At 36.6% G+C, this 27,504-nt stretch overlaps 1 protein-coding gene across 1 annotated transcript in view; it reads right to left on the bottom strand.

Moving 5' to 3' along the window:
- The window catches only part of PTPRD (protein tyrosine phosphatase receptor type D), a 297,658-nt gene that overhangs the window by 51,106 nt on the left and 219,048 nt on the right, over positions 1–27,504 (bottom strand). The window contains exons 20-22 of the mRNA XM_065661688.1: positions 26,985–27,082; positions 15,442–15,565; positions 6,029–6,204 (exon numbers count right to left, since the gene is read on the bottom strand). Coding sequence (XP_065517760.1) covers positions 6,029–6,204; positions 15,442–15,565; positions 26,985–27,082 — 398 coding nt within the window. The remainder of the gene's footprint in view (positions 1–6,028; positions 6,205–15,441; positions 15,566–26,984; positions 27,083–27,504) is intronic.

The raw sequence follows: 27,504 nt of genomic DNA, 5'->3' as shown, positions 1-27,504 counted from the left end.
TTGTCTAAATACAGTACAAGTGCACTTGGGAGCAAATTTAGTTAATCTGTAATGAATTGTTAAGTGCACGTATTGATGACTTTTCTACTCATATTAGTGAAGACGTCTTATTGTCACTTATTTTCAACCCAGTATTTTGATAGATAATAGCTCCAGCCTTAACTGTCAAAACACTGTTAGGTGAAAAGATACGAAAAAGAGACATCACTTTGATAGGTGGACCACTTGGTGGATAAAGAACTGTCTGGATGGCTGCATGCAAAGAGTTGTGGTCAATGGCTCAATGTCCGGCTGGAGACCAGTAATGAGTGGTGTCCCTCAGGGATCGGTGTTGGGACTGATCTTGTTTAAATTCTTTGTCACTGACATGGACAGTGGGACTGAGTGCACCCTCAGCAATTTTGCAAATGACACCAATCTGTGTGGTTCGGTAAATATGCTGGAGGGAAGGGATGCCATTCAGAGGGACCTTGACACGCTTGTGAGGTGGGCTGATGCCAACCTGATGAAGTTCAACCATGATGAGTGCAAAGTCCTACACCTGGGTCAGAGCAATCCCAGGCACAGCTACAGATTGGGCAGAGAAGAGATTGAGAGCAGCCCTGTGAAGAAGAACTTGGCCATGTTGGTCAATGAGAAAATGAACATGAGCAGGCAGGGTGCGCTTGCAGCCCAGAAAGCCAACCGTATCCTGGGCTGCATCAAAAGGAGCGTGACCAGCAGGTCAAAGGAGGTGATCCTGCCCCTCTATTCTGCTCTTGTGGGACCTCACCTGGAGTATTGTGCACAGTTCTGGTGTCCTTAACATAAAAAGGACATGGAACTGTTGGAACAAGTCCAGAGGAGGGCCACGAGGATGATCAGGGGACTGGAGCACCTCCCGTATGAAGACAGGCTGAGAAAGTTGGGGCTGTTCAGCCTGGAGAAGAGAAGGCTGCGTGGGGACCTCATAGCAGCCTTCCAGTATTTGAAGGCGGCCTATAAGGATGCTGGGGAGGGACTCTTCATTAGGGACTGTAGTGATAGGACAGGGGGTAACGGGTTAAAACTTAAACAGGGGAAGTTTAGATTGGATATAAGGAGGAAGTTCTTTATTGTCAGGGTGGTGAGGAACTGGAATGGGTTGCCCAGGGAGGTTGTGAATGCTTCATCCCTGGCAGTGGTCAAGGCCAGGTTGGACGAAGCCTTGCATGGCATGCTTCAGTGTGAGGTGTCCTGCCCATGGCAGGGGGTTGAAACTAGATGACCTTAATGTCCTTTCCAACCCTAACTATTCTATGTTTCTAAGATTCTATGAAATTTGCTGCGGAAGCTCAGCAAAACAAATGGAAAACTATCTTTATCACAATCACATAAAACTCCGCTGCATAGCCTGTATTTTTCTGACACATCTTCATGCACTTCACACAGACAAAAGAACATTGTTCTTCATTTTATTTTCTTATTACCTACTGCTGTGCACATACTCTGTCTACATAGCTAAGACAGAGCACATGGCTCTGTCTTAGCTATGAGGTCACCTACATCAGATATCAGTGCTTATTCTTCAATCAACAAATGTAGATTTATTAAAAATATTAGTAATGTGTGCATTGCAGTTTTAATAATTTAGGGTTCTTCCTAGGCCTGCCTTTACTTTTTCCATGCTTATAAGAAGACAGAAATCTTTGGTGGCCTGAAGTTTGTTTCAAAGCCATTCTTACCATACAGTCCCAAGGTACAATTACACTTTCACCATGCTTATTCAGATGTTCCTACATATTTCAATATTGACATCTCAATATTGAGACAGGATACATGACCTTTCTACTGGGCTTGTTTTTATCTTTCCCTTCCCAGGGAAAACTCAGCTTTTAAACTTTGATAAAGAAGATCACAGTCCTATGCTTGTATTTTTATGTATTCTTGTTTTATAATATTGATGACGATGACCACTTCCTTACAGTCAAATGAGTATCTGGATCAGCCTAACAGAGTGACACAAATGTAATTTCCTCATGTATTCATTTAGTCATTTGCAAATCTGAATGAAGCTGGTAGTATCAAGACAAAAACTAAAACCTTTGTCATCAGTACAGAAGTCCAGAATCTGGCTCACATTTGAATAATTGCCAGGGTCATTATACTGTCAGTTAGCGTTAAACTGATAGGAATATTTTGACAGAGGATTCTAATCCTGGGCACTGTTGTCCCACCACAAAAAGTACTGCCAGTGAAGTTACGAAGGAGGTGTTTCTATCAGTTCCAAAAGATTATTTAAAACAAGGAATTATTTAAAATAAGTAATTGCATAGCAAAGAAGAAAAGGATTGAATTCTCTTTCAAGTGGATGATCTACAACAATTTCCTACCCTAAAACAGGAGGCACGACTAAATGTTTCCTGTTTCAGGCACTATTATCTTTTGTTATAAAGTGAGATTCTCTGTCTTCGTCTGATCATTCACATCATTCACTATGGCACCCAAGTTGTCAGAACCTTCAGTTAATTCAGAGGATCTGACTAAACAAAAAGGAGAATGTGCATTGTTGGAGGCACAGGGGAAGACAGAGAAGCAGGGAAGAGAGGTATCACACATTAATGCTTTACAGCTTTCCTTAGTGTAACATACAACTATTTTTTTTTTAATCTCTAATTTGCAGTCTTCAATAAAGTTCTTTAATTTCACTTAGATTAAACTCATGCATGTGACAAAAATGCTACCAACACTGTTCCATGCACTGCCAGTGTGCATAATCCTTTTTGATATAAATTACATGCACAGTAGCTGAATGATGGGACTGACTTTCTCTCCCTAGTCTGATTTAGGTCAGATGAGATTCAGGTGACGACATTTCATAGGAAACCAATAAAGTGTGAAAGGTTATAAGTAAAAGAGATTCTCTTCTCCTGCAGCTTCCTTTCAGGCAAACAAATGAATAATGAATTCACTCTAACATCTTCATTTGATGAACTCAGCTGTAAAATATGTACATTCTCAAAGCTGAAGTTATTCAGACATCTAACACATGCAAATGAACTAACTTTCTGCAGATGCAATTAAAATCTTCATTTTTATCTGTGCAGTCCAGGTTAAAAAGGCTGATATCAAGCTGTAGCACTACATAATGAAAAAAGCAAGCTAAACAGAAATGACGACATGGAGATGGAAAGCAGATGAAGTCCCTGAGAGAAAAGATCATGCCTTGTGGCAGGAATAATGATCAGGCTGCCAAGACACAAAAGCAATCAACATGGAATGAAAGGAAAAAGAGAAACAAAATTAGCAAAGATCAACTCTAATGGTATGTAACAGTGTTTGTATTCTATGTTTGAAATTTCACTTTGTCTCCTGCTTTGAGGATATGCTGTATAAAATTGATAGCATGAGAAAAATAACAATAAAATGTTGTCATTGTATTATTTTCTCACACAGGGATTGCCACTGTTATGGCACCATCAATACCATTAATTACTTTACGTGTAGATACTGTATTAGAGGAGGTAACTGGCGTGCCATATTCACAGAACTGCAGACTCTAAGACTGAAGATGAATTATGTACTGGATAGCTGGTCTATAATGCTATACATTAAGTGCATCAAACTCACTTGACCTATGAACACAGAATGAGCTAAATTATGCACAAAAATATGCAAACATAAGCACTGAATACACACGTAATCCATTGACTAGATTGTCTGGTCTCTCATTATGCTTAGCAAACGTACTGCTTCTGAATGCTAATCACTAAATAGTGATTACTATTCTGATCAGTCATTTTTTTAGGGTGTAGTCAGCAAAGGCTGGAGTTAGCTTAAAACTCTGCTCAGCAACTATTAAAGAGAATGAGCAGAATTTCATTTAGTTACATCAAAACATCTTTCTAGACAGTGGCTATATGTGGCCCTCAGTATTAAGATAAACTCTTGAGTATACCTTCTGCAATGGGCGGGTTATTAGGATCAGATTTTTTCTTAGCACTGATTCTAGTTAGCAGAAACTTTATTATATAAGAAGTAATTAGTGAAGAAATGGGCAAAATTTCATTTGCTTAATTCCAAACAACTGTCAGTGCCTAGACTAGACAAGGCCTGTAGACTCAAGATAAAATGAAAATTTCGATGAAACTACTGTCTGCTGTGTGCTAATTGCCATCAGGTATGTACAGGCAGTGGTGCTATTGAAGGTTGAATTTACATGTGGAAATTGATTCTATAATTAGAGTACTATACATAGCTTCATCTGAAAAAAATCCAACTCTACTTTAGAAAAGTGATTAAATATATAATAAGAATAAAGTCATACATGTATTTTGATAAGCCTCTAGAAAGGAATGACTTGCCAAGAGGTTCAAAAAGCTATGCAATCATTACAATTATATGTATCCAAGTATGTGAAAAAAAGCCCATCAGTACCAATACAGTACTGCATTACACTTTACAGTGCATTCCTCCCTGTTTGAAGTTTACTCATACAAAAACATTTTCATTTGGAAATGGAGCTCATCAATAAGTTACTGAAATATCAACTATTATCCATTTATCTCCATAAGATACTTTTTACTGACTTAAAAGCTTTTCTGAGTAAATAAATCTCTTCTCCTCCTCTCTAGTAATTTTCTCTTTCTGAACTGTTCTTGATCCTCTGTATTTATGGATTTTTTTTTAAATATGTTGCACAGCACTTGTAAGTACCTACCCCTTCACACAAGATCCCAAGACAGTGCACCCCTGAATGCCCATGGCAGTATTTTCCTTGTTATTTATCTCCTGGACTTATACTTGCAAACCCTAATATTGTTGTTATGGAAGGTTCCCAAGGGAAGGGATTGCCACTGATACAAAAATTACCCTTTCTTTCTCTTGTGATTTCTACATTTTGTTGTAGTTTCTGGTTTACACTAAAGGACTCATTGCGGTGTTTGCAGAAAGCTTAGCAATGAACCAGCCATGTAGCACCTTCCCACTCAATGCATGCTCCCAGCAACAATAACAGCATTATAAGCAGGAAGAACCCAGGAGGAGCTTGAGTGTATCTCGACATAAAATACAGTTATTGTAAGAAGATATGATGGGGCAACCCCCTGCTCTACTTGAGAGGGTGCGGAGGGCTTCACACACTTGCCTTTCTCACTGGCCACTAAGAAGGTTTTTCTTCCTTTTATTCTTCTCACCATCTCTTGTTTTTTTTTTTTTCACTCTTCCTCTCCTTCCTCCTCCAACAACATCCATCATTTCCATCAACTGGTGAATGCCACCAAATACATACCTTCTAGTGAATCTTCATACAACACACTAGTCTGTTACTACTCTATCACTTTACTTATTATGTAACAATAAAGCATTATGAGTTTTGTTTCCCTTCACATATGGCACATCTTTTATTATGGAACTTCTACTATTCTGCTTTATTGTATGTATCCTTGTGTTTTAGTCCTTCATTTCTTAATTTTACTTTGCCTGTAAAATCTGAGATACTACAGATGAATTTGTATTCTATTACCACAATGCAATTGTAGAGTTTTTCTAGCATCCAGCATGTGCTTGAAAAAAAATAAATCTTACGTTTCTTAAGCAAATGCAAATCCTTAATGATCTTAAGTCATGATTAATCTGTACCTTACAAAAGTAAAAGTGAATACTGTTGACAGATTTTAATTTCCTTATAACAGGATGATACAGTCGTATTCTTGGTACTACAGAGGAAGTAACATTTTGAATCACCTTCTAATATTTCCAGCATGACTGAAACAGGGGAAAAACCCCCAACATATCACTGTGTATCAAGAAATTTCAAGTTTTTCAGACTACAAAAAATCCTGTAAAATTAGTGGCATGTCTTGGTAATTTCAGAATGGAACTAGCATTTCCTACATAAGTGATTTTCATAGTATGGGCACTTTTAAATGGTAGCAACCAAAAAAAAAAAAAAAGAAAATCAGTTTTTCTGCATAAACAGGAGGCAGACAAACATACATGAAGAAATAAAAATCTTACATAAGTGATTACTCGGGTACAATATTATTAACATTGTATATGCTTTCCTTACCCTGGACCTCTCCTCTAGTTTTGTCATCATGACGACAGTTGCACCCCGTTGCTCCCACATCATTCTCCAGAAGTCACCAAAGGTTTCTGGCAATGCCCCTTGTGTTGCTATATAAGCATTCTGCTTTCTGTATCCATCTATGTAGTTGGCATTGATATAGTCACTGCCTGGTATGCCTGCAAAGAGAGAAGAGTGAAAACATAGGGCAACATTTTTGTGCTGTCCTATTGTACAAGGGCTAAAAATATCCTGTAACCCAGCTGGATCACCGAAACGCAGCTTGCTGCATGCCAAAAAGTACATGGGTATCAGCAAGTGAGTGTATGCCATTTGTGGAGCCAAGGGGTATGATGTTTTCTCTGGGAATAACCATTTGTTTGAAACTAAAGGCTCTGCCTGATAAGGAAGTATAAAAGAAGACTGAAAATCTGTAGCAGCAGCACTGAAAAGCTGGTCTGACATTTCCTGCAGTCACTCACCAATATGGCAGGATACAGTGCAGGTTCCACAAATTGTTTAAAAAAGAGTCAAGGTGATACAAGTTCCTCAGCTTATTCTAAAGCAATGATTATTTTTACTCCACCAAGCAATAAAGTTGTTTTTTATTTTTTTTTTTTTTTGGCTATGAAACACAACATACTACTGACTAAATTTAAAGAAATGTTTCTCAAGTCAGAAACTGAACCTTCAAATCTATTCTGATGTATTATCTTGTGCTGGTGATCCCAAACAGGAATAATGGGGGCTGCACATTTGTACCTTTCCTGACAGCCAGTGGCATACATCTAAAAAATCTGAAAGCTAGGTGTAGCAGCATCAGTGGGGTTCAAAATATTTTGCATTTGAATGTAAAATAGGGGTACCTCTTTAATGCTTTTTTTGTTGTTGTTTGTGATACGATTCGAAGAGTTTCTGCACTCATTCTGTGTAAGCTTAGTACTTCATTCCACTACTAAGGAATGAAGAAACCCACTGATTGACTGTGACACTAATTAAGACCCAAGATGATTTTGAAATTATTCAGGTTATGGGTTACTGCAGTTGTAGTCTGGAATAAAATTTTCCCTTTGTGCCCAAGAAAGCTTAATAGATTTTCTTGGTTTATATGTCCAAACTATATTTAAACACAAATTTTAATTTAACTTTCTGTACAATTAAAGGAAACATATGACAAAATCTTTCAGGGATGGACAGAGTTCCAAATTTCAGGGGCACCAGAGAGGCAGCAAATGTACTCCTTGGGCAACATGCATGGATGGGCACAGGAAGACAGATTGACTATGACTGGAGCTGATTGAAAGTATTTTCTGGGAGAAAAATTAAAATTAAAAAACCTTTAACAATGCATATAGTTTAAAAGCATGATTTCTCTCCAAGAAAAGCAGAAACTGGAGTTCAAAAGATTCCTGCTTGTAGACCTAAAGCTTTTTTACATGTCACTTCTTATTGTGGATATTGGAAATAATGACTTGGAAAACACAACTGCTTGGCACAACGCCATATTTTCTTCCTTTATCTAGATAATAAAAATATTCTTGCACAAAACAGATGAGAAAGAAAAATGAAGCCAACAGGAGAAGTCTATACCAACTGGGTATTATTACCAGAGGAACTGAGAAAGCTGGTAAGAAATGCTTTCTGCATAAATTAGAATTATATTGTGATGCTTAGTATCACACTTTAAAGCATATGTTATAAATAAAAGCCTGAGGAAAAAATGAAAAAGAAAAACAACACTTTGTAAAGTGGTTAAATGATCTTCTGGGAAAGCTGGCCTCTGGAGCTGATACTGCACAAATTCAGCATGAAGATTAAGCCTGAGAAGTATTGCTAACTGTGTACTAAAGAACAATCTTTATAAATCTTAGCAGCCACTCCCAGTACCTGATATAAAAAAAAAAAATCCTGAATGTCTGCAATTGTAAATACAATTCTTACTAACAAAAACCCCAAATAAATTAAAATAAATTAATAAGAAATAAAAAAATAATTCTAAACTAAAAACAAATTCTTTAAATTAGAATGAATGAAAGCTTTCAGATTATATATTCCTTGATCACAGATGCAAGTAAGAAAGAATTATGATTAATAATTACTGATATTTGTAAAGAAGATTTCTTCACAGCTAGGTTAAAGTGGAAATTTCCACCCTATTTCTCCACTCGCCTTTTACCAAGAGAACGTAAAACATCCTGTATGTTCTTTAGCCAGAAAAATCCTTTAACAAGGCAACTTGGCCTCAGTGGCACATTAAAAAGGACTTGGCTGGGACATGGACAGGGAAGTCTAATTACCACAGGACCTGAGCAACTGTTAGTGACTTAACTAACACAGTTTTGGGACAAACTAGGTGCTGCTCCAACACTTTGCACTGCAAGATTTTCATCAAGGGTTTATCTCTAGCAGAATACAGTACTGTATAGGGTTATATCTCCACTGAGATCAAGAGAACCATAGGATTCAGAATGAGCAGCTACACTCTCTCTCACACACAGTATCCATTAGATGTTTTCTTTGTTCTCCATTCTCATAGTTCCTTCAAGTATCATACCCATTTCTCAGTCTCTCTTCATTGCTGTTTTCATGTATGACCTCAGTTTCACATTCTGTTCCCAAATCCTTTTGTATTCTGTAATACCGTTTTTCCACTTTCTATCTCACATTTTGCCACACCAGCTTTGCTTTATCAGATGTGTTCCACAATCCATAAACTTAAAGTCCTCTAGGGAAGGTACCTTACCATAAAAGGCCTAATGAAGTGTATATACTTTAAAAATAACATACAGAAAACCTGAACACCTGTAAATACCTACACTGACAAAGCAGAAACAATTGTCAAAGGCAAAATCTAAATATTTAAATGTCACTTTCCGAAATGACTTTTCTGGTCTTTGCTCATTCTGAGCTGAGAAAGGTAAAAAAATTTCTGTCAAGTCTAATAGTGAAAAAACAATTCAGCTACAGTTTGACTGTAGCACAATGAAATCCTGCAAACCCTTGTTAGCTGCCATAGCTTGAAGGAAACATAGCCATAAGCACAGAAGTAATTGCCATCACTACTTAAATTTGGGTTTAATAGTTAAGAGAGGTTAACATGTAAAAACACGGGTCAAGAAGGGGACAAAGCAACCAAATCTTGCCTTCAGTAATATTGACATGACCCTTCTCTAAGTCTATTGGCATCAGTGGGGTTTACTGCAGATTTAGGATAGCATACCTGAAGTGTAAATTTACGATAACCCATGCAGTGTAACCTGACTTTTACAAATTTCATGAAGGCAGAGACACAGTTTCTGCACAAAAAGTCAGCTAAAGACCAAGCTTCCACATCATAATTCTACTATAACTATTTTCTAGTAGCCTTTTCAACCATGGTGGTGAATGACCAGAGTCTGCAATCTCCTTATTCCGTCAGACAGAACTGAGTACAATGGAGGAAGTATCAGATGAGTCGTTGAGCATAAAAGACACCCTATTTTCAAATATCTCAAGGGAACAAAGCAGTCCAGATTTTACAGGGTAGGAGTGAATAATCAATGAAACAAAACTGACCAATGCCACAATTCAAGGGCAAAAAATTAAAAATACTAACTCTATAGCTCCTGATATGGTGAGATGCATTCATGAACTGAGATGACAGTACAGTTTGCTGCAACACAAACTCAGATTTACAAGGCTAATAACGTAGACCACAAAATTATTCACTTGATTTTCTGAATACAGTTATAATCTTAAATAGCTTTAATTAGACTTTACATTTTATTTACAAACTGAAATCAAATAATGAAATTATTTCAAGCCTTTACAAAGGCTAAGCACTGTACATCCTTTCTATTTAAAACAAATTAAACCATAAACTTTTACTTCTGTGCTGCCTTCCTAAGAATTGTGCTGTTAATCAGAAAAAGTGTGTGAAGTAATAGGATTAAACTCAGTCATGCTTGTAAACAAGTTGGAAAAATGCAGTGATGAACTCAAAATGCTGGGGAAGCTGTACTATTGGTTTAAATCAATGACTGATGCTTTCAACTATGCCAGGGCAAAAATGAGCTATAGCAGTTACTAGATGCCAGTAACAACAATTTATATGGAAGTTTCTGTAACATAAAATCTATATAGTTGAGGAGATTATCAAGTTCAAATGGTCTAAGACAAACCTGTATGGTAAGAGCTCAGTGAAAAATGAAGCAGCACCACACCAATGAACATACTGCAGTAATGAACATTGGTAAAATGAAAGCTTTTTACAAAGATTGAGGAAAATTCACTACATATCATCTTAAGGATGTAAGGTAAGATGGAAAAAAAATGACAAAAAAAGAAAACCTACAGATTGCTGGATTTCGGATGGACTATTAGGACTAGCAGAGTCTGGTGAAGAGGGAAATTATAAAAGATGGAGCCTCAAAGTGAAATGCTTAATTATAGAGAATTATGGAAACAAGGCAATGTTAAAAAGGGGTGGGTGTTTGAATTCTATTCTATGATTCTATGATTCTAAACAGGACAAAGAAATGGATTGTGTAGTGGTCAGAAGAGAAATATTTAAAAGGAAAGGAAAAAAAAAGTGAGAAAAATCCAAGGTGAGATGGACGGATAGAAACTAAGAACTAGGAGATGCAGAAAATCTGCAGGCGAGATGAGAAACTAGGAAGGTGAGCAGCAGAACAGACTGGGAAACAGGAAGAGCTCTTTTAAGAAAAAGAAAGAAGCTTGGATTGTTTTGTTGTGTCTTGTTTTAGAAGTTGGACCATATTAAGAAAGTGTATAGAATGCAAGTAAACAGACTGTTCAGTGTAGTATCTCACAGACACAGGAAACAGCATTGTGCCAGCGCACTGGCCACAGTACACTGAGAAAGCAGCATCTTGCATTATAGCGCAAAGCAGATATCAAAATCCAGCATGAAGTCATCATACTCTGATTACTCTGCAGCTGTCTGAAACTTGATTTAGTGATTCTCCAACTCTTTATGACTAACACAAAGTTAACTATCAAAGGAATATTTTTTTAATAGAGATATTAATTTATAGCTCAAAATGATGCACTAATGGGGGTTGTAAGTGCCTCTACTAATATTAAATGAAATTATTTCAGGTTTGATAATTCCTGCAAAAAACAGTTTAAATAGGAGTATGCATAGTAAATTGTGAGGTGCAAAATCTTCATTACCTGTTTAAGAAAAGAGCCACTGGACTTTTTCTGTATCTTTCCTCAATGGACAGTGTGGGTATGTATACAAGAAAAAGTCAGAATTGTTCTGAGCTGATTTTAAGAGCATCAGGAATGACACAATTTTTTTTTTTTGTTAAGTTAAAACTATAACAGCAGGTGTTGAGCCACAGGCCAAAATTATTACATCCCTAAACATGAGCCGCCAGTGTGCGCTTGTAGCCTAGAAAGCCAACCGTATGCTGGGCTGCATCCAAAGGTGCATGACCAGCAGGTCGAGGGAGGTGATTCCTCCCCTCTGCTCTGCTCTTGTGAGATCCCACCTGCAGTGCTGCACCCAGTTCTGGGGCCACAACACAACAGGGATATGGACCTGCCTGAGCAAATACAGAGGAGGGCCATGAAGATGATCAGAGAGGGTTGAAGACAGGCTGACAGAGTTGGGCTTGTCCAGCCTGGAGAGGAGAAGGGGAGACCTTAGGGCAGCCTTCCAGTACCTAAAGGGAGCCACCTGGAGATGGACTTTTTAAAAGGGCATGTAGTGACAGGACAAGGGGTAACGGCTTTACACTGAAAGAGGGCAGATGTAGCTTAGACATTAGGAAGAAATTCTTCACTATGAGTATGGTGAGACACTGGCACAGGGTGCCCAGAGAAGCTGCGGCTGCCCCATCCCTGGAAGTGTTCAAGTCCAAGTTGGAAGGAGCTTTGAGCAACTTGGTCTAGTGGGAGGTGTCTCTGCTCATGGCAGGGGGGTTGGAATGATGGAATGAATGATGAGGTCCCTTCCAACTGTAACCATTCTATGGTTATATTTCTATGATTCTATGAACTTGTCTCAACAATGCTATTGAGACCACCACCATTAACTCTACTCTAGGAAGTCTACTTCATAGAGACTTCTACCCCACGAAATTTACTTCACACTCACCTTTCTCTACCCTGTTACCTCATCACTAAACTACTTTTGTTGTTTTTAAGGCACTCCAGCTTGCAGCGAGGAGGGGTACACAATCATTCTAAGCCTGTAATTATATACATATTGCTAGCACAATGCAAAAAGATGCAATGAAAGTCTGTGCCTCTTCAGTAGATGTTCAAGAACTTATATTGACCAGGCCACTTTCTAAATCTAAAGATGATGGCTTACATATTTGATGATAATTTTCTGAGAACTGGCAATCACATAAGTATTATCAGTTTCTTGCCTTTTTCTTTCTTGATCATTTATAGTACAGAGACTTCTAGAGCTAGCAGCATTTTTAAGCCACTAAATTTCCCATCAAACAAAAATTACACTGCTGAAATATATGAATTTTCTTCTTTTTTTAAAAAATCACTAGCATATGCAAACCCATGTCACAATGGACAGACTTTTAATCTTGGACGTCTCCTGAAAGACCTGGAAAGACTTTTTAAACAGCAGAAAGCTTAATAATTTTTTCCCTCCTTACAGGTTTAAGATCACAGGCCTACCTCTTTTAACTTGATCTATTTCTCTTTTAATTGGTAAATTCTGCCTTCAAATCCATTTAGAAACATATAATAAGCTTCATTATATTGTAACATTCTTTTATTATAATATAGAATTCAAAGTGTCCCTCTCAGACATATCCAAAGACAGCACAACATGAGCAATGAGATTTCAAAAACATGGGAACAAAATTTTGCAAACTAATATTTTCTTTCAGGTGGAAATTAAAATTACTGCTCAGATTACCAGTCTCAGTTTTTCTTTTAAAGGGATATCTAATGTAATAAAATTTGTAAGAGTTCAATAATATAAAAACCTATTTATTGCAAAGTCCACAATTATCATGTGGAACTCCATGCTATATGTGCAGAAGCCAAGAACGTAGCTGGGATTCAAAAGCAACTTGCACAGTAACATAGGTAAAGGAGATTTTTGTAAAAATAATATTCAAAATATTGATTTTTCTGGTAGCATGAAAATAAATGCAGCTGTCAACAAATTAAAATGCTAGGCAGACTTTATTTTCATTGTAGAAAAACTGACTTAAAACTTGAAAGAGAAGCAGTTACTACCAAATGCTAAGACCAATGTACTAAACTTCTGAAGGTACACACAACAGAGTTTCAGAAACGGGGTCATGTAAAATCCCAGGAGCAAAAAAAACAAACAACTTAACAGGATAATTAAATACTAATTTATTACTGGTTTCAAAACAAATTATCATAGCATAAAAAAGCATTTAGTATTTGGTTTATGTTGCTTTTTTCACCATAAAGTGAAGGCTGAGAAAATACTTAAAATTATGCAAACCACCAAATCGGTCAAAATCCCACTTGTGGTTTTGCATCTGACATCTTTATTTCAAAAGGCTTTAATATTTTTCTTTGTTTAGGGTCCCTGACTACTATAGGGTTAGAATTTTTGGCCTAATTATTGCATTTCCTACTTCAAAAAAGGAATCAAACATTACAGTTTATCTGTATGTCATCTCTGCTCCTTAAAATACTCAGTCTTTTCCTACAGTACAATGTAGATATTTTTTTCCATATTTTTGCTACCTATTTATTTATGGTACTGTAATGTACTGTGCAATTTGATACACTTAATTATTTTGATTTTACATTTTTTGTTTTCTGTTTTGCCTCTTAAATTCTCTTCCCATTCTCTGCTCATGTTAATTTTCTTTCAGGGAACCAAATTTCATGGGTCATTTACATGAAGGGGAACTTGGAAGAACTTTTTAAGCCCAGATGTCTGACTTACAAATTAACAAATAAATTTATCTGCGATTACATCTTTTCTTTCCCTTCTTCCCTCCCCTCCCTCCCCCCCCCCCAACTCTTTTTCCAAACAAAATTCTGTGAAAATATTGAGTCTTCTGTCAAACGGACTTATTTCTGAGTTAAACATTTTGTTCCAAATAACTTTACATAATAATTCAGAATGGCCATACATTTGCTATTCCTGTCTTTTCCTGACCATGTACTTCTCTAGACATGAGAAAGGGATATTTTCTACAGAAAGGGATATTTTTATTGAATTACATCACATATAATGCTAATTAAAATATAATCTCTTCAGTGTTGAGACAGGTAGTTCTACTCGGTAGCGTCAGGTATCTATACAGCTATATCCTTCTACAAGGCAATGTAAAAAAATGTAAGTGACATTACATAAATTCTTGTCAGAACTGCTCTATGAGCCTCAGAGGTGGAACAAACATAAGCTGATAAGCAAATTTTTCAAGGCAATCATTTATCTGTGTTATCAAAGCCCATGGTATGCAGCTGCAATAAATAAGGAAGGATTCAGCCACTGGGATTGCTTTTTTCTTCACCTAGCAGCTAATATTTAAATGCATTCCCCTATAAATACTGTCTTAGTATCCAGTTTCTTCAGGTTTGGAGTAGCCAAAGATAAGCTGTTCATAACTGTAAATTAAAACACCTTACAGTTTAACTTGTAGGACTGAAATAATTATGACCTTGAATACAGTTCCCTACATCTTATCCCTCATATGCAAGCCCTTTCAGAGTTACTAAAGGCAAATTTTATTTTCATCACCTAAATTGATAATTGAGTATATTCTGGCAATCATGAATACCTGACTGTCAACCAAATCTGTCTTCATCTCAGGAAGTAGGACAATGGTAAGGCAGAACTGCTAAAAAAAAAAAAAAAATCTTCTGAGTGAAAACCAAATGCTGCCCATTTCTTTAGCCCTTGATAAAGAGACACAGACCCCAGGGCTGATCACCTTGGCCAATTTTCTTTGTTTAAACACTCTTGTTTAACACTCAGATTGTAAATGAAAAAAAAAAAAAATTAACTGAGGATTCTCAAAATTCTCCCTGAGAACATAAAAACTGAACTGATTTCCTCCTTCCCCCCTCCCACATTAGGATTTGGCAAATGAAACTAAATAAGCAGATATATTGATAATGTTATTGATTGACCAAAACCTTAATTCATGCATGGTTACTGCTATATTTGCTTTGTAGAATTAGTATAAGTAAACAGCAGTAATAATTTATTTTATATAACACACTGGCTTATACAGAGAGACCTGATACATTCAGTGCTATATGTGATCCTGTGTTAATTTTAGTGCATTTTCATAATTTCTTAGAATACACATCAGAAAAGGACTGTCATTATAGGAATTTACTGGAAGTAACAGTTCTTTACAGTACTATGCAAAGACATTGGAGGTAAAATTATACTGGATTTTAGGTTTTAATTAGTTTAAATTCAAAGGTCTCCTTACCTTCTATTGCTGAGAGTAGAACACGAGAGTGGTCATACGCAATTACATTCGCATATCTATTCTTTGGTTTGTTTACTTCCAGGTTAGAGTGTTCCCATGTGAACTGCTGACCAGGATCAATGGACTTCAAAAAAGAAAGAGAAGAAAAGCTAGGACTACATGTATTTAAAATAATTACAAATCATATGCTCCCACAGTTTATAGAGTCACAGAATCATTAGGGTTGGAAGGGAACTCTGTAGATCATCCAGTCCAACCTCACTGTCAAGGCAGAGCCACCTACAGCACGTTACACAGGAACGCATCCAGGTGGGTTTTGAATGTCTCCAGACAGGGAGACCCCACAAAGCCCAACAAGCAGACTGTTCCAGGGCTCAGCCACCCTTAATGTAATGCAGTTCTTCCTTGCTTACAGTTTACTCTGGAAATATTTTGCTTTTGAAAGAAAACTATAACTTCAGGACATAGTAACATATTAGAATGCATTATATAAAGCACTTTGTATTTATGCATCCGAAATTTCCACCAGGAATTTAAACCGTAAGCTTTTCAAATCCAAGGCTTTCCCTTCAGAAAGGCAAGGGTATTCTATCCGTCTTTTTATCTTTTCACTTAGTCTGGGTTCTAGCATAACAGAGGATGAACAAAAAATGTCAGAAATCTCCAAAACACTGGGATGAAGGGAATAAATATTTTTGTCTTTCTCTATTACTAAGCACACAAGTTCAAATAATTCAGTGGCCTGTTTACTAGATAAACTCTAAATGTTTCTGAAGAAATTTTCCAGAAGAAAAATAATATTGTTTCTGTTCTTTCATTCTGATGTCAGGCCAACACATGAAACCAGTGTTGCTCAGGGAATGAACTGCGTATCACCCAGGGACAACATAAAGAGACTTGAGTTTTATATCCTTGAGTCATAAATACGAAAGAAATTCAGGCATATTTGAAATTTTAATGATCTCTTATTATACACACAACTATACAGTCCTAGAAGCACTGTTTATTCCCTGCTTCCTTCATGTTCCAGGATGGAGTTACTTAAGCTTGTCCCACACTCCGTCATCCTTCATCAATAGCAAGATTACAGACTCTATTGCTTACTCTTACCTCTATGGTTGAGGCATACATACAGCTGTGTGAATATAAAATATGCAACAGATAGTATCTGCTTATGTTGGCCATAGTAGCACCTGTAGAAAAGGTCATTTTACACTGAGAAGTCACAGTTAATCATGTAATGTTTTACTTTTCCTTGCTGTAACATTAGAGTTCTCAAAAATTATTCCATCGACACTTATGTACAAGTGTGGTTTGCAGCTCCCTGTGCTAGGTTGCTGTAAATTATTAAAAAAACCCCTAATGACACAGCTGAATCTAGATGGGCCACTTCACCAATACTATGTTCACTTTCCATGAGTGGACTAGGAAAAAAGCACAAGTGGGAAGCTCCATCCTGTCACTACAGCATCAAGCCATCATTTTTACATCACTTATGCTGACTTCTCCCAGCCTTAAACCAGCTGCGAGTCCATTGTATGTTAATGGAAATGAAATATGACCTGTAATTTGTTGGAGTAGATATTACCAGACAATGAACTTGCATAAAGTTAGTGCGATCTGTTGGGAGTTATACCTCAGCTTAATTACTATTTGGCCAGTCAGAAAACTGCTTTGCTCACATGCATAGAATCATAGAATAGTTAGGGTTGGAAAGGACCTTAAGATCATCTAGTTCAACACCCCTGCCATGGGCAGGGACACCTCACACTAAACCATGCCACTTAAGGCTCCGTCCAAACCTGGACTTGAACGCCACCAGGGATGGAGCACTCACAACCTCCAGGGGCAACCCATTACAGTGCCTCACCATCCTTACAGTAAAGAACTTCTTTCTTATACCCAATCTAAACTTCCCCTGTTTAAATTTTAACCCATTACCCCTTGTCCTGTCACTACAGTCCCTAATGAAGAGTCCCTCCCCAGCATCCCTATAGGTCCCCTTCAAATACTGTAAGGCTGCTATGAGGTCCCCACTCAGCCTTCTCTTCTCCAGGCTGAACAGCCCTAACTTCCTCAGCCTGTCTTCATACGGGAGGTGCTCCAGTCCCCTGATCATCCTCGTGGCCCTCCTCTGGACTTGTTCCAACAGTTCCATGTCCTTTTTATGTTGAGGACACCAGAACTGTACACAACACTCCAAGTGGGGTCTCACGAGAGCAGAGTAGAGGGGCAGGATCACCTCCTTGGACCTGCTGGTCATGCGCCTTTTAATGCAGCCCAGGACATACATCTTTATACATCTTACACAGTTTACTTATGTAAGGTTCAGAGCATGACTCTTCTAAAAAAATGAAAAAAAAAAAACAAAATAAAAAAACTGATGAAAGAAAAATCATTTTACCTGGCTGCCTGATAGAGATGTCTTCAAATATCCCACTATTTCTGTTTAGGCAACCAAGTCACAGTAACTTATTCTATCTAGCAATACCATAGACTGAATTAACTTCTATAAGTGTTACCAGCTAATTTTCCTGACTTTTGTTTTCACTGCAGTCCTCTGGAGCTAGGTCTGGCTAAGCTCCCCTGCATAAACTAGCTCAGATCTGCTGAGCAAAGGAGTGTAATGGTTCAGGTTCTGGCTCACTCTTTGCATGCTACTTTACCTACAGTAGTTGAGGCAGTGTGGCAGCTCCTCCCTCAAGAGGGAATGAAATGGAACTTTTTAGAGGAGTGAGGAAGAAATGAACTGCTTGGGAGGCCACAAAAATTTTACTTGTGGCTTGGATATGATTCAATTGAGTTGTACCGCTATGCGTGTTACTAACAGTTCAGAAGGTGTTTTTGAATGGTTAGCAGGTCTGAATGAATCTGATTTTTTTTTCATTTCCACACAATTTTTGTACCAAAAATAGATTTAAAAGAACCTAGCCCAGTATTTGGGTTTACAGACCTAGCAATTTGTGAGACAATACTATTAACATATTAATATATATTAAGCATTAATACCTTACTATTATTAAGCTAGTAGCTTAAGAGACTAGTTACTAAGAGTTTTAAAAAACTGTTGATGGCTATTTTCAGCCTTGTTGTATTTTGTCTACATATATAGGAACAACAAGCTATCACCCACTTGGTATTCTGCCACTTGCAAAGCAGACATCACTTCTGTACTGTATTTAAGTATAAACATAGCAACCTGATCCTTCCAATATTAGGACTTGGTCCTTCTCCAACCAAAATATTACTTCTCCTGACTCAACAGTGACATTCCTATTTATCAATAAAGCAAGTGATAAAATGTTACTCTGTAAAATTTTCATTCCATTTTCTTACAATTTAGCTGCATCATGCTAATGTTTTCCAATCCTCTGAGATACATGGCAGATAGAATTTTGAAGCAGGTGAGCACTGCTTCATTTAAACACAAAAATATATATTGTTATCTTTACTGTTAAGTGCTATTTATTTTGTCTAAGGTGAGCAGAATGATGTGACCACATTTCCATCAGCACTGGGAAGAGGAGAGTCATATATGGTATATGTAAGACCTGTAGACATACCTCCTTATAAGCTGACCAGTAATTCATCTACATCATATGACTTGAAAAGCAATCAAACTTTCATGATGACTTTCTCGGTAAGAATCTCCCCTTTTCTCCTTTTTGAATGAATAGAGGTGAATAATGTTAACTTAGGTCTGTGATGACCTAGTCAGATTTTTTTTTCTGAGAGGCATACATGCAATACTAGCTAACGAATAGCCTACGGTTCTAGAATGAAGCAACTGCTCTGCACTGCTCTAGATATATCACTGAAGAATACATTCTGCCTGATCTTTTGGGTGTTAACCTAAAGTGCTCAAATATTTTGGAAATTACTTCACAATATACATGTTACATACACTTTCTTTTCATATTTGACAAGAAAACAAAAAAAAAAAATATTGTCTGGCTAACATGCTGTTAGTTTTTAGTCTGGACTGCAAGACTTGGGATTTACCCTATCAAAACCAAACCAAACCAACCAACCAAACAAAAAAAACACAAAAGAAAACAACAAAACCCTACATAAATTATCTATTTGTAATTACAACTACTTGCAAACATAAAATTCAACGTGTATTTTTGCATATACAGTTGCATTTATAAAATTATGGTCTTACCCATTCTTTCTCAAAATAGGTAAGATTCTTACCTATTGTGAGAAAGAGCTTCAGCTCTATATTATACCTATTTTCAATATGAATTTATAATTATTAAGGTACATCTAAATCTTAGCTTCAATTGTTCTGTATTGTTCTTTTCAGTCCTTACTATTGAGGTGACTTAAAGCTGCTTTTCAATACCAAGAAAAAAAAATAATCAAGCAGCAGCTCTCTGTCAGTTATCTGTATAAGTAGGATATGTTCATAACAGCAGAATACTGCATTCCCCATTCACTTCTTTGTATGATGTATGGCCAGATGGTGTAATTCAGTGATTAATATTTAGGCCTGCCTCAGACACAGTTAACATAAATTATGTCAAAACCAAGCAAATGGACTGAACTTTAATCTTTCCTGGTTTTCTCATCAATCTGAAGCACTCTGTGGCCTTACTATCTTCCCACAAAGCACTGTTTTGTCAAAAGAAAGTTAATCTATATTTCCTCAGACTTAATAGCCACACTGGAACAAAGAGTAGAATGGTATTGGCACACATCTCAGAAGTGTGAAAGACCAATAATTCATGAATAACAAGTCTGTACTAACAGTTTTAATGAGTGCTTTAATGGTTTAATGGATGGCACTTTAATAGGATTTCTAGTATATTCATTCTGAAAGCTTGCCTTCAATAAAGCTGTTAGTAACAAAGAACTGGATTTGTTCATAGTGTAAGTGTGCAGTATGGGTGCTTTGTGCAAAAGAAATAAAGATATCTATAATACTAGTATTACCCACCCATGCTTTGACTAATCTTTCAGCTATTGTGTCCTACATCATTGGCTGCTTGAAAAAGTCTGATCTGTTACTGGGAAGAGACTTGAGCAATATTTACTAATACGGTGCCCCATCCATAAGGTAGCATGTTGACTATGAATCACGGTAACCAAAATTCAGACGAATTTCAAACAATCCCCCTTCAGTAAACTCTGTACCTTCTCATTGTGAAGCTTTCCTTTAAACTACTTTAACAAGAGGCAAATATTTCCTGCTGTAATCCTGAGTCTTCCAGGAATATAACCTGGCATAGTACCAAGGAAGCAAAGAGTATGACAAAATGTGACCTTTCTTAGCATATGCTTGCCTGTCCTGGAATAGTGCTCTGATAAGGGTCACTATGCCAGCAAAGTAAGAGCCAGCAGGTTTGAGTCTTTGTGTGTCACAGGCATTGTGAGTTACTACATAGATTTCACAAGCCCAGAAGGGGAAGGGAGCATGCCCATTAAAGAATTTCCCAGCACTGTAGGTGCTGTGTTTGAGGCTCAAATTAAATCATCAAAAAGCACTGGGTCGCAGAGAAACCTAACATGAGGTACAGAAAGAAGAATGAAAAAGCCAGATTTGAGAGGATGTCAATACAAATAGATTCTGCACAACAGGAGAAAGTAGTCAGCTACCCATAAGAATGATCAATTTGAACTTCTTTTCCCAATGTCGGTGATTGTGAGGAGAATTTTGTATCATAGCTGATGCACCTATAATAGGATGCTATTGTATTGTATTATGCAAGACACCTGCTAAAAGAATGAGATTTACATACTGCATTACTAAAACATGAATATTAGATGCATGAATATTAATACATGACCATGGTAACTTGCCAACTGGAGTTTTCTTATTAAGGCACAGTTTTTTACATGAAACTTTAAAGGCTGTCATCTTGAAGAGGTGGGGATAAACCCATATTATTTGCAAAACTAAATCTTCGGAACTAAAACATAAGTTCATATCCTAAAAAAAAGTTAAAAGCTCACGAGTGAGACACTTCCTGTTGACTTTTGAAGGAAAGTGACTCAACTGCTCAAAAGTAGCTAGAAAGCTACTAAGGCTTTTGCTAAACTCCTCTCAAGAACAAAAGTATTTCCCCTACAGTATCAAGCTAATATTCCAGTGATCAAATGAGATCCTGTAAAACCTGGTTCCAGTGAAATCAAACAAGCTATATATGCATATAACTAAAGCATACTTAAGGAGAAAAAAAAACCCCATTATTTGAAAATGCTTTTCAAGGACAGTCTCTATTACATAAAAAGCTTTAGAAAACCTAATTTTTAAAGAATAAATCTTAGTGGTTTATATTTCATCACCTTCAGTCTTAAATGTAATCTGTTTATTACCTATCAGCAATTAAAATCCTTTTTCCATGATATAACAAGCTGTGGTGGAAATAATACTGCATAGGAAACAGAGGATTACATTCAACTTCAGATAGGAAATAAATAATAACACTTGAGTAATGAAAATTCTTGCTTAGTTTAAATATTTTGTGATTAAAGCATCCTAGTTTTTTGTTTTGTTTTGTTTAATATAGTACAAGAAATACAGCAGCTCTTAAACAGCAAATTTTATAATTGTCTCAGGTAGGACACTGGTGTTACTTAAAATTTTCACGGTACTTTTAAAGCACTGTAAACATTTTCTTTTCGGAAAACTAGTAAAGGACTGAAATTCTTCACTGATTCCTCCATTGTCCCCCATAACTCCAAAAATATTACAAATGAATCTTTCTAAAAAGCACTCATAACCCTCAGTTTTACCTATAATGACCTATATAGTCTGTCCTTGCATAATTTTTCTTGCTATAAGAAGTGGACAGCTTTTCTCTTCTTACGTATATCATGGTTTTCAGTGGGGCAAAATAAAACTAACATTTTTTACAGTGTTTGACTATTTAAATTGTCTTTGTGGAATACCTTGGCGAAATAGCATTAGGTATCAGACCTAAACCTAGCATTCAAATTATGTCAACCCAGCTTTCTTTTATCTGAATATTCTTTTAATTATATAAGCATAAATGAATGCTGTTATCCCAAGGAAGCATTCACAGCACAAAGGAAAAGGATAATACACTACTGTAAATCTTGAAAAGTGCCACTTCAGATTCATGCATTATGTCTTTAAAATTCTCTATCATAACTGTCCTGCTGGCTCTGATACTACCCTGCGTGGAACTAAACACCAAACAACCTAGGTGAATGCAACAGCATATGTGTTATTAATAAGAAGACAAACAGCTTTTCATCCTTCACTGACTACATTAATTGTTTCTCAATAAATGGAGCACATCCTACGAACATAAAGCTACAGAATATCCATAAATGATGTCTGTCCTATTAGAAAAAGGAAGCTATTGTAAAGGTAAAGAATAGAAAACAAATTTTTGCTGAGAAGAAATTGATTTTTGCATATGAGTCACTATTATCTGTAATGATACGGCATTTAAGTGCAGCTGTTTCTTTGGTGCAGATTCATTCAGTAGGTTATTTGCTCTTCATGGACTTTTAAAGTGGTTTATATCAATAGTAAGTTTTATACGCGCTTCTACTATATAAAATTTATTGTATTTTAGTGTCCAGTGTTTATCTTATCACAGCTTGAGATACAAAAACCACATAAATGTACTATATTCATTAAATTGTATTCTCATCACAAATTCCACCCACTGATACCGAAAAGCTACAATAATACTTGTACAGCAGTATGGCACAGAGTCAAAATGCATCCTCATCTTTTCCAATATCCAGTGTTCAAGCAAAAGACTGGCTGTAATTTACCAAAAGAAGCCTAATAAGGAAAAGCATTAAAATTATATATAACTTCTCATAATATTAGTTAACTAGTGCACATACACACACATATACAGAGTAAATCATACAGTAAGATATAGATGCCAGTAATGTAATTTTTGTGTTGCAGTGGCAGACTCTCACACAAAAATAGTATGAATCTGAATCTACTTCCTTAAGGGTATAAAGCTATTACTACAGATCTCAGATAATAAATGTGAAAATATTTTATACAAGACCCAGGAATCTGCTTTGGAGGAATAGGTTTTCTGTTCTACGTTATAGGAGGAAATGACCTTATAAATTCATCCCGTGTATTGCATGAAGTTGGCAGAACATGACTGTTCTGTTTCAGTCTATTTCCATGACCACTTTTTATTGTTAATTCTGAAGCCTGAGTTAAGAAGGAAATATAATATACAGGTCAATTTCTTATGAATATGGTTTTCTGCTTAGCAGCTGTCAAGTCCATATGAAGCCTTACATTACACAAAAATCCCACTGAAATGAATAAAGTCAGCAAAAACTTCATAATAATCTGTTGCGATCAAGAACTTTAGGCAATACAAAACAACTATGTGACAGAAAAGGATATGTCAACACGTTAAAAAGGTAAACCAACATTTTGCAGAGGCTTGAGGATTGCAAGATTGCAAGCTAATAATAATTAATGAAGGCTTATGAAAAAATTCTTGTGAAATAACTAGAAACTAACTTTATTGAGAAAAGGACATAGCATCTTGCAGTAGTCAAACTTTAAGGCTTGGCCCCTGTTCTGCCATTAAGTCTGGTATTCAAGCTAAAGTTGTGAGAGAGATGTCTCCAGTGCTCCCATGATCTTTTTTTCCTGAGAATGCAATTTATACTATGTATATTGTTACTTACTTTTCTGCAATACCTACTCTCCTAATTTGCCTTATTATGCTAGGCATTCCTTTCAGAACCAGAGTGCAAATGGATGCAGTTTGGATTTACTATTTCTTTAATGGAAATTTCAGATTCTTTCCTAACTAAATTTCATAAAGCACAAAAAAAGAAACATAGTAATATCAATAACAACAAAAGAACCCTCCAGCGCACATACACAGAAAAACCTGTTAGAGAACCTTTGTGCTAGAAGAATGGAGAACAGTGGGCTGAGTTTGGGATTATCTGAAGGAAGTAATCCTGTCTTCTCTCATGGTCCAGGTCTACAAAAATGTTTTCCTTCATCTTCTCTAAGAAGATGCAAGAAAGTTAGGGGAACTGGCACCATTAGAAAATTACGCCAGAGGGTATAAATCAGGAGAGGGGACAGCACGTAGATTTGCATTTTCTTCTTTTAGAAGTATTGAAGAGATGGGGAGGTTTCTGTCTGAAGAGAAAACAAGACAGGCAAGGAAGTGATACTCTTCTAAAAAGAGAAAAACAATTTTGTATGTAATTTTGATCAGAAATTCTGATCAAAAGGCAGTGGATGGAACAGGATCAAGGCTGGAACAGGCACAAATATTCAAATATTTCTGAAGATCTTGAAAAGGTTCCATGTAATATGAAAAGATGTGTTTGAGTTGTGAAACAAGTGATTCTTTTCAAGTGGTAAGTAATACAGGGTGTGCTAAAAAATAAATTTCTATTGAAATGCAGCTAGGCTCCTGAAAGAAATTCTACAGGTTGGATAAGAAGTCAACTTTCATCAAGAAACTGTGCAAATTATTTTTTTTTTATTTTATGGTATCACAAAGTTGTCATAACGGTTGCTGTATACTATCCATTTATTTTCGAAGAATTTCATCCATACAATGTAAGAAATTCTATAAAGAGTAAAATACAATAATTGAATGTGAGGAGGAAAGGACATTATATATTGAAAAAATAATCCGTGGTAACTGAGGAAGGGGGCTTGTTTCTCCAAATGGGAATTAACTGGAGGACTTTACTATCAATAAAGGTCTGTGGTTTCCTGTTGCATGCCACATCTTTAACTCTTGAAGATGAAAAATATCTTTTTCCCTTCTGTGTCCCCAGTTCAAATGTTATCTGAAGTGACAGTAGTTCAACTGTAACCATCTGTACTCATTTGTGTCTCAGAATCAAACAGTTGCTTTCAAGGAACATTAGTGAGGACTGCTCCTGAAAGAGAAGGTCCCAATCCCTGACCATAAATGACCCCACCGACTCACTTGTGCTGGCACTAGTGCTCATGCAGAAATGTGGTGAGCTAGTTCAGGGAACTGATCCAACTGAAAACAGCAAAGAAAAATAAAACAATTAGTTTTCAGCTGAATCAATTTCCTGAGATAATCCTTGAACAGCTGCACATGTGCTAGTGCCAGGACTGGCATAAGAGAGACAACAGGAATGCACAGCCAAGACGGGAGATGACTTACAGTGATCATCAAACTGCAGCCTTAGACCACTGCCTAGACTAGACCATGAAATCAAATAGCAATGCTTTTCACTAATTCTGTTTCAAAATGGGTGAACCTTGCACTAGATGGAAATGGTCTCATCTCCAAAGCTGGAATTTCAAAGCTAAATGTTGAATACCACTGGGAAAAGCAATGTGAATGAAGCTTCATGTTGACCTACAGTTGCCCACATCGTTATATAAAAACAAAAAAAAAAAACCAAAAACCAACCACCCAGAAAACATGAAAGCTGTTAGTTTTAGGCAGACTGGTAAACAACTCTGGAGGGACAGACACCTACAATTTAACAACTTAATGTATCTTAAAAATGTGGGCTATAAATGGTTAAGATTACATTCTCAAGATGATTTTAACGATTTAAATAAGGCAGTATATACTACCAAAACTTTAAGATAATTGCAGGGTAAGAAGAACCATGCCATCTCCACATTCTCTAAAAAAAATGTGCTTTTACTCCACCATTCTAACAAGTCTTTAGAAGTTTTAAGCAATGATTAGTGGCACAGCAGACTATAAAGAAAATACTGTCAGTGATCCCTCTGGGAGCTATTAATCCTTGGGTCACTGACATGACCACCCATAGATACCCTAAATAAGCATTTTTTTTCTGATGGTTCAGTGCATACTTCACCTACAAATTTTTGACATAGACAATATGGACATTGAAAAAACAACTATAATTTACCGTGTTTAATGAATGGCTATCTAAGTCTCTTTAGCCACAAATCACTGACATAAGAGGCTGTACCTCTTATGGCTCCACAGTACCAATGCCCATCTGTGGAGCTATAGTCCATGGATTACTGCAGACAAGGTGGATGATTACTCTTTTCCAGTTAAATTCTTCCACGCTTCTATAGACATTAACAGATGTGTTATTGTTGACAGAAGGAAAACAGAATGTCTTAAAATTGGTATAGTAGGGCAACCAGGCAACTGTAAATGGTTTTAATGCACACAAAATTAACACAGTGGACTGTAACTACTTTGGAGCTTATACTGTATGTGTCCTGTCAAGATTACACAGGAGATTTTAAATATAATGTAAGATCTTTTAACTGCGAAGTAGATGGATGTTTGTATATACTATGGAGATTAAGTGTTGTATCATTCACACACCACTTCAGGCATGTGCCCATGAAATCTGCCTGGCACATGTCATAAAAAGAGAACATACTGTTGCAAGCAAAGAAACCACCCCATCAGTGTAGTAATTTTACAGATAAAAAAAAAATTTATCATTGTTTTAATATCATACAAAACTGGCACCACCACGGTAGGTGTGTATCAGAGAGATGTCTAAGGAAACAGAAAACATAGCATTTTAAATAACTTGAATAATGAGAAAGTGGTGGAAATTACCTCATACTCCTGTGAGAACTTCAAATTGTCATTTGCTTTCAACCTTTCAATGTGATCTGCAAGTTCCAAGATAGGTATTGGGGGATGACTGGCCATACCTGTTGAACAAGAAAGAAGAACAGAATTTAAAGGAAACTACAGTGATGGCATCACTCTAAAATTTAGAAAATGTACTAGTTAGAATGGCTAGAAATGTGTAAGTAGTAAAGATGTCGTATGTGAGAGAAGCAGGCAAATTGTTTGGTTACTCAAAGCAGGACATGCTCTGGATAGATGAGCTCTGAAGCCAAATCAAAAGAAGTCACCAAGCATACTCCGAAAGCTAACATTCCTAGTGTAGAGGAAAGAGTTACTGTGATGTGAGTCAATGAGGTTAGCTAGGCATGAAAAAATGAGACAGTTAGACCTGATGTTGACCTCTGCTTTGAGTAATGACCCTTAATGTCATTTTAAACTCCTTCTCCTGCACTGCATGAAATGGAAACTCCATTGAATTAGATGAGGAAAGGTGAGCTGAGAA

The sequence above is a fragment of the Lathamus discolor genome, chromosome Z, assembly GCF_037157495.1.
Source record: "Lathamus discolor isolate bLatDis1 chromosome Z, bLatDis1.hap1, whole genome shotgun sequence".
Classification (NCBI taxonomy): domain Eukaryota; kingdom Metazoa; phylum Chordata; class Aves; order Psittaciformes; family Psittacidae; genus Lathamus; species Lathamus discolor.
This window is presented reverse-complemented; position numbering and strand designations above follow the sequence as displayed.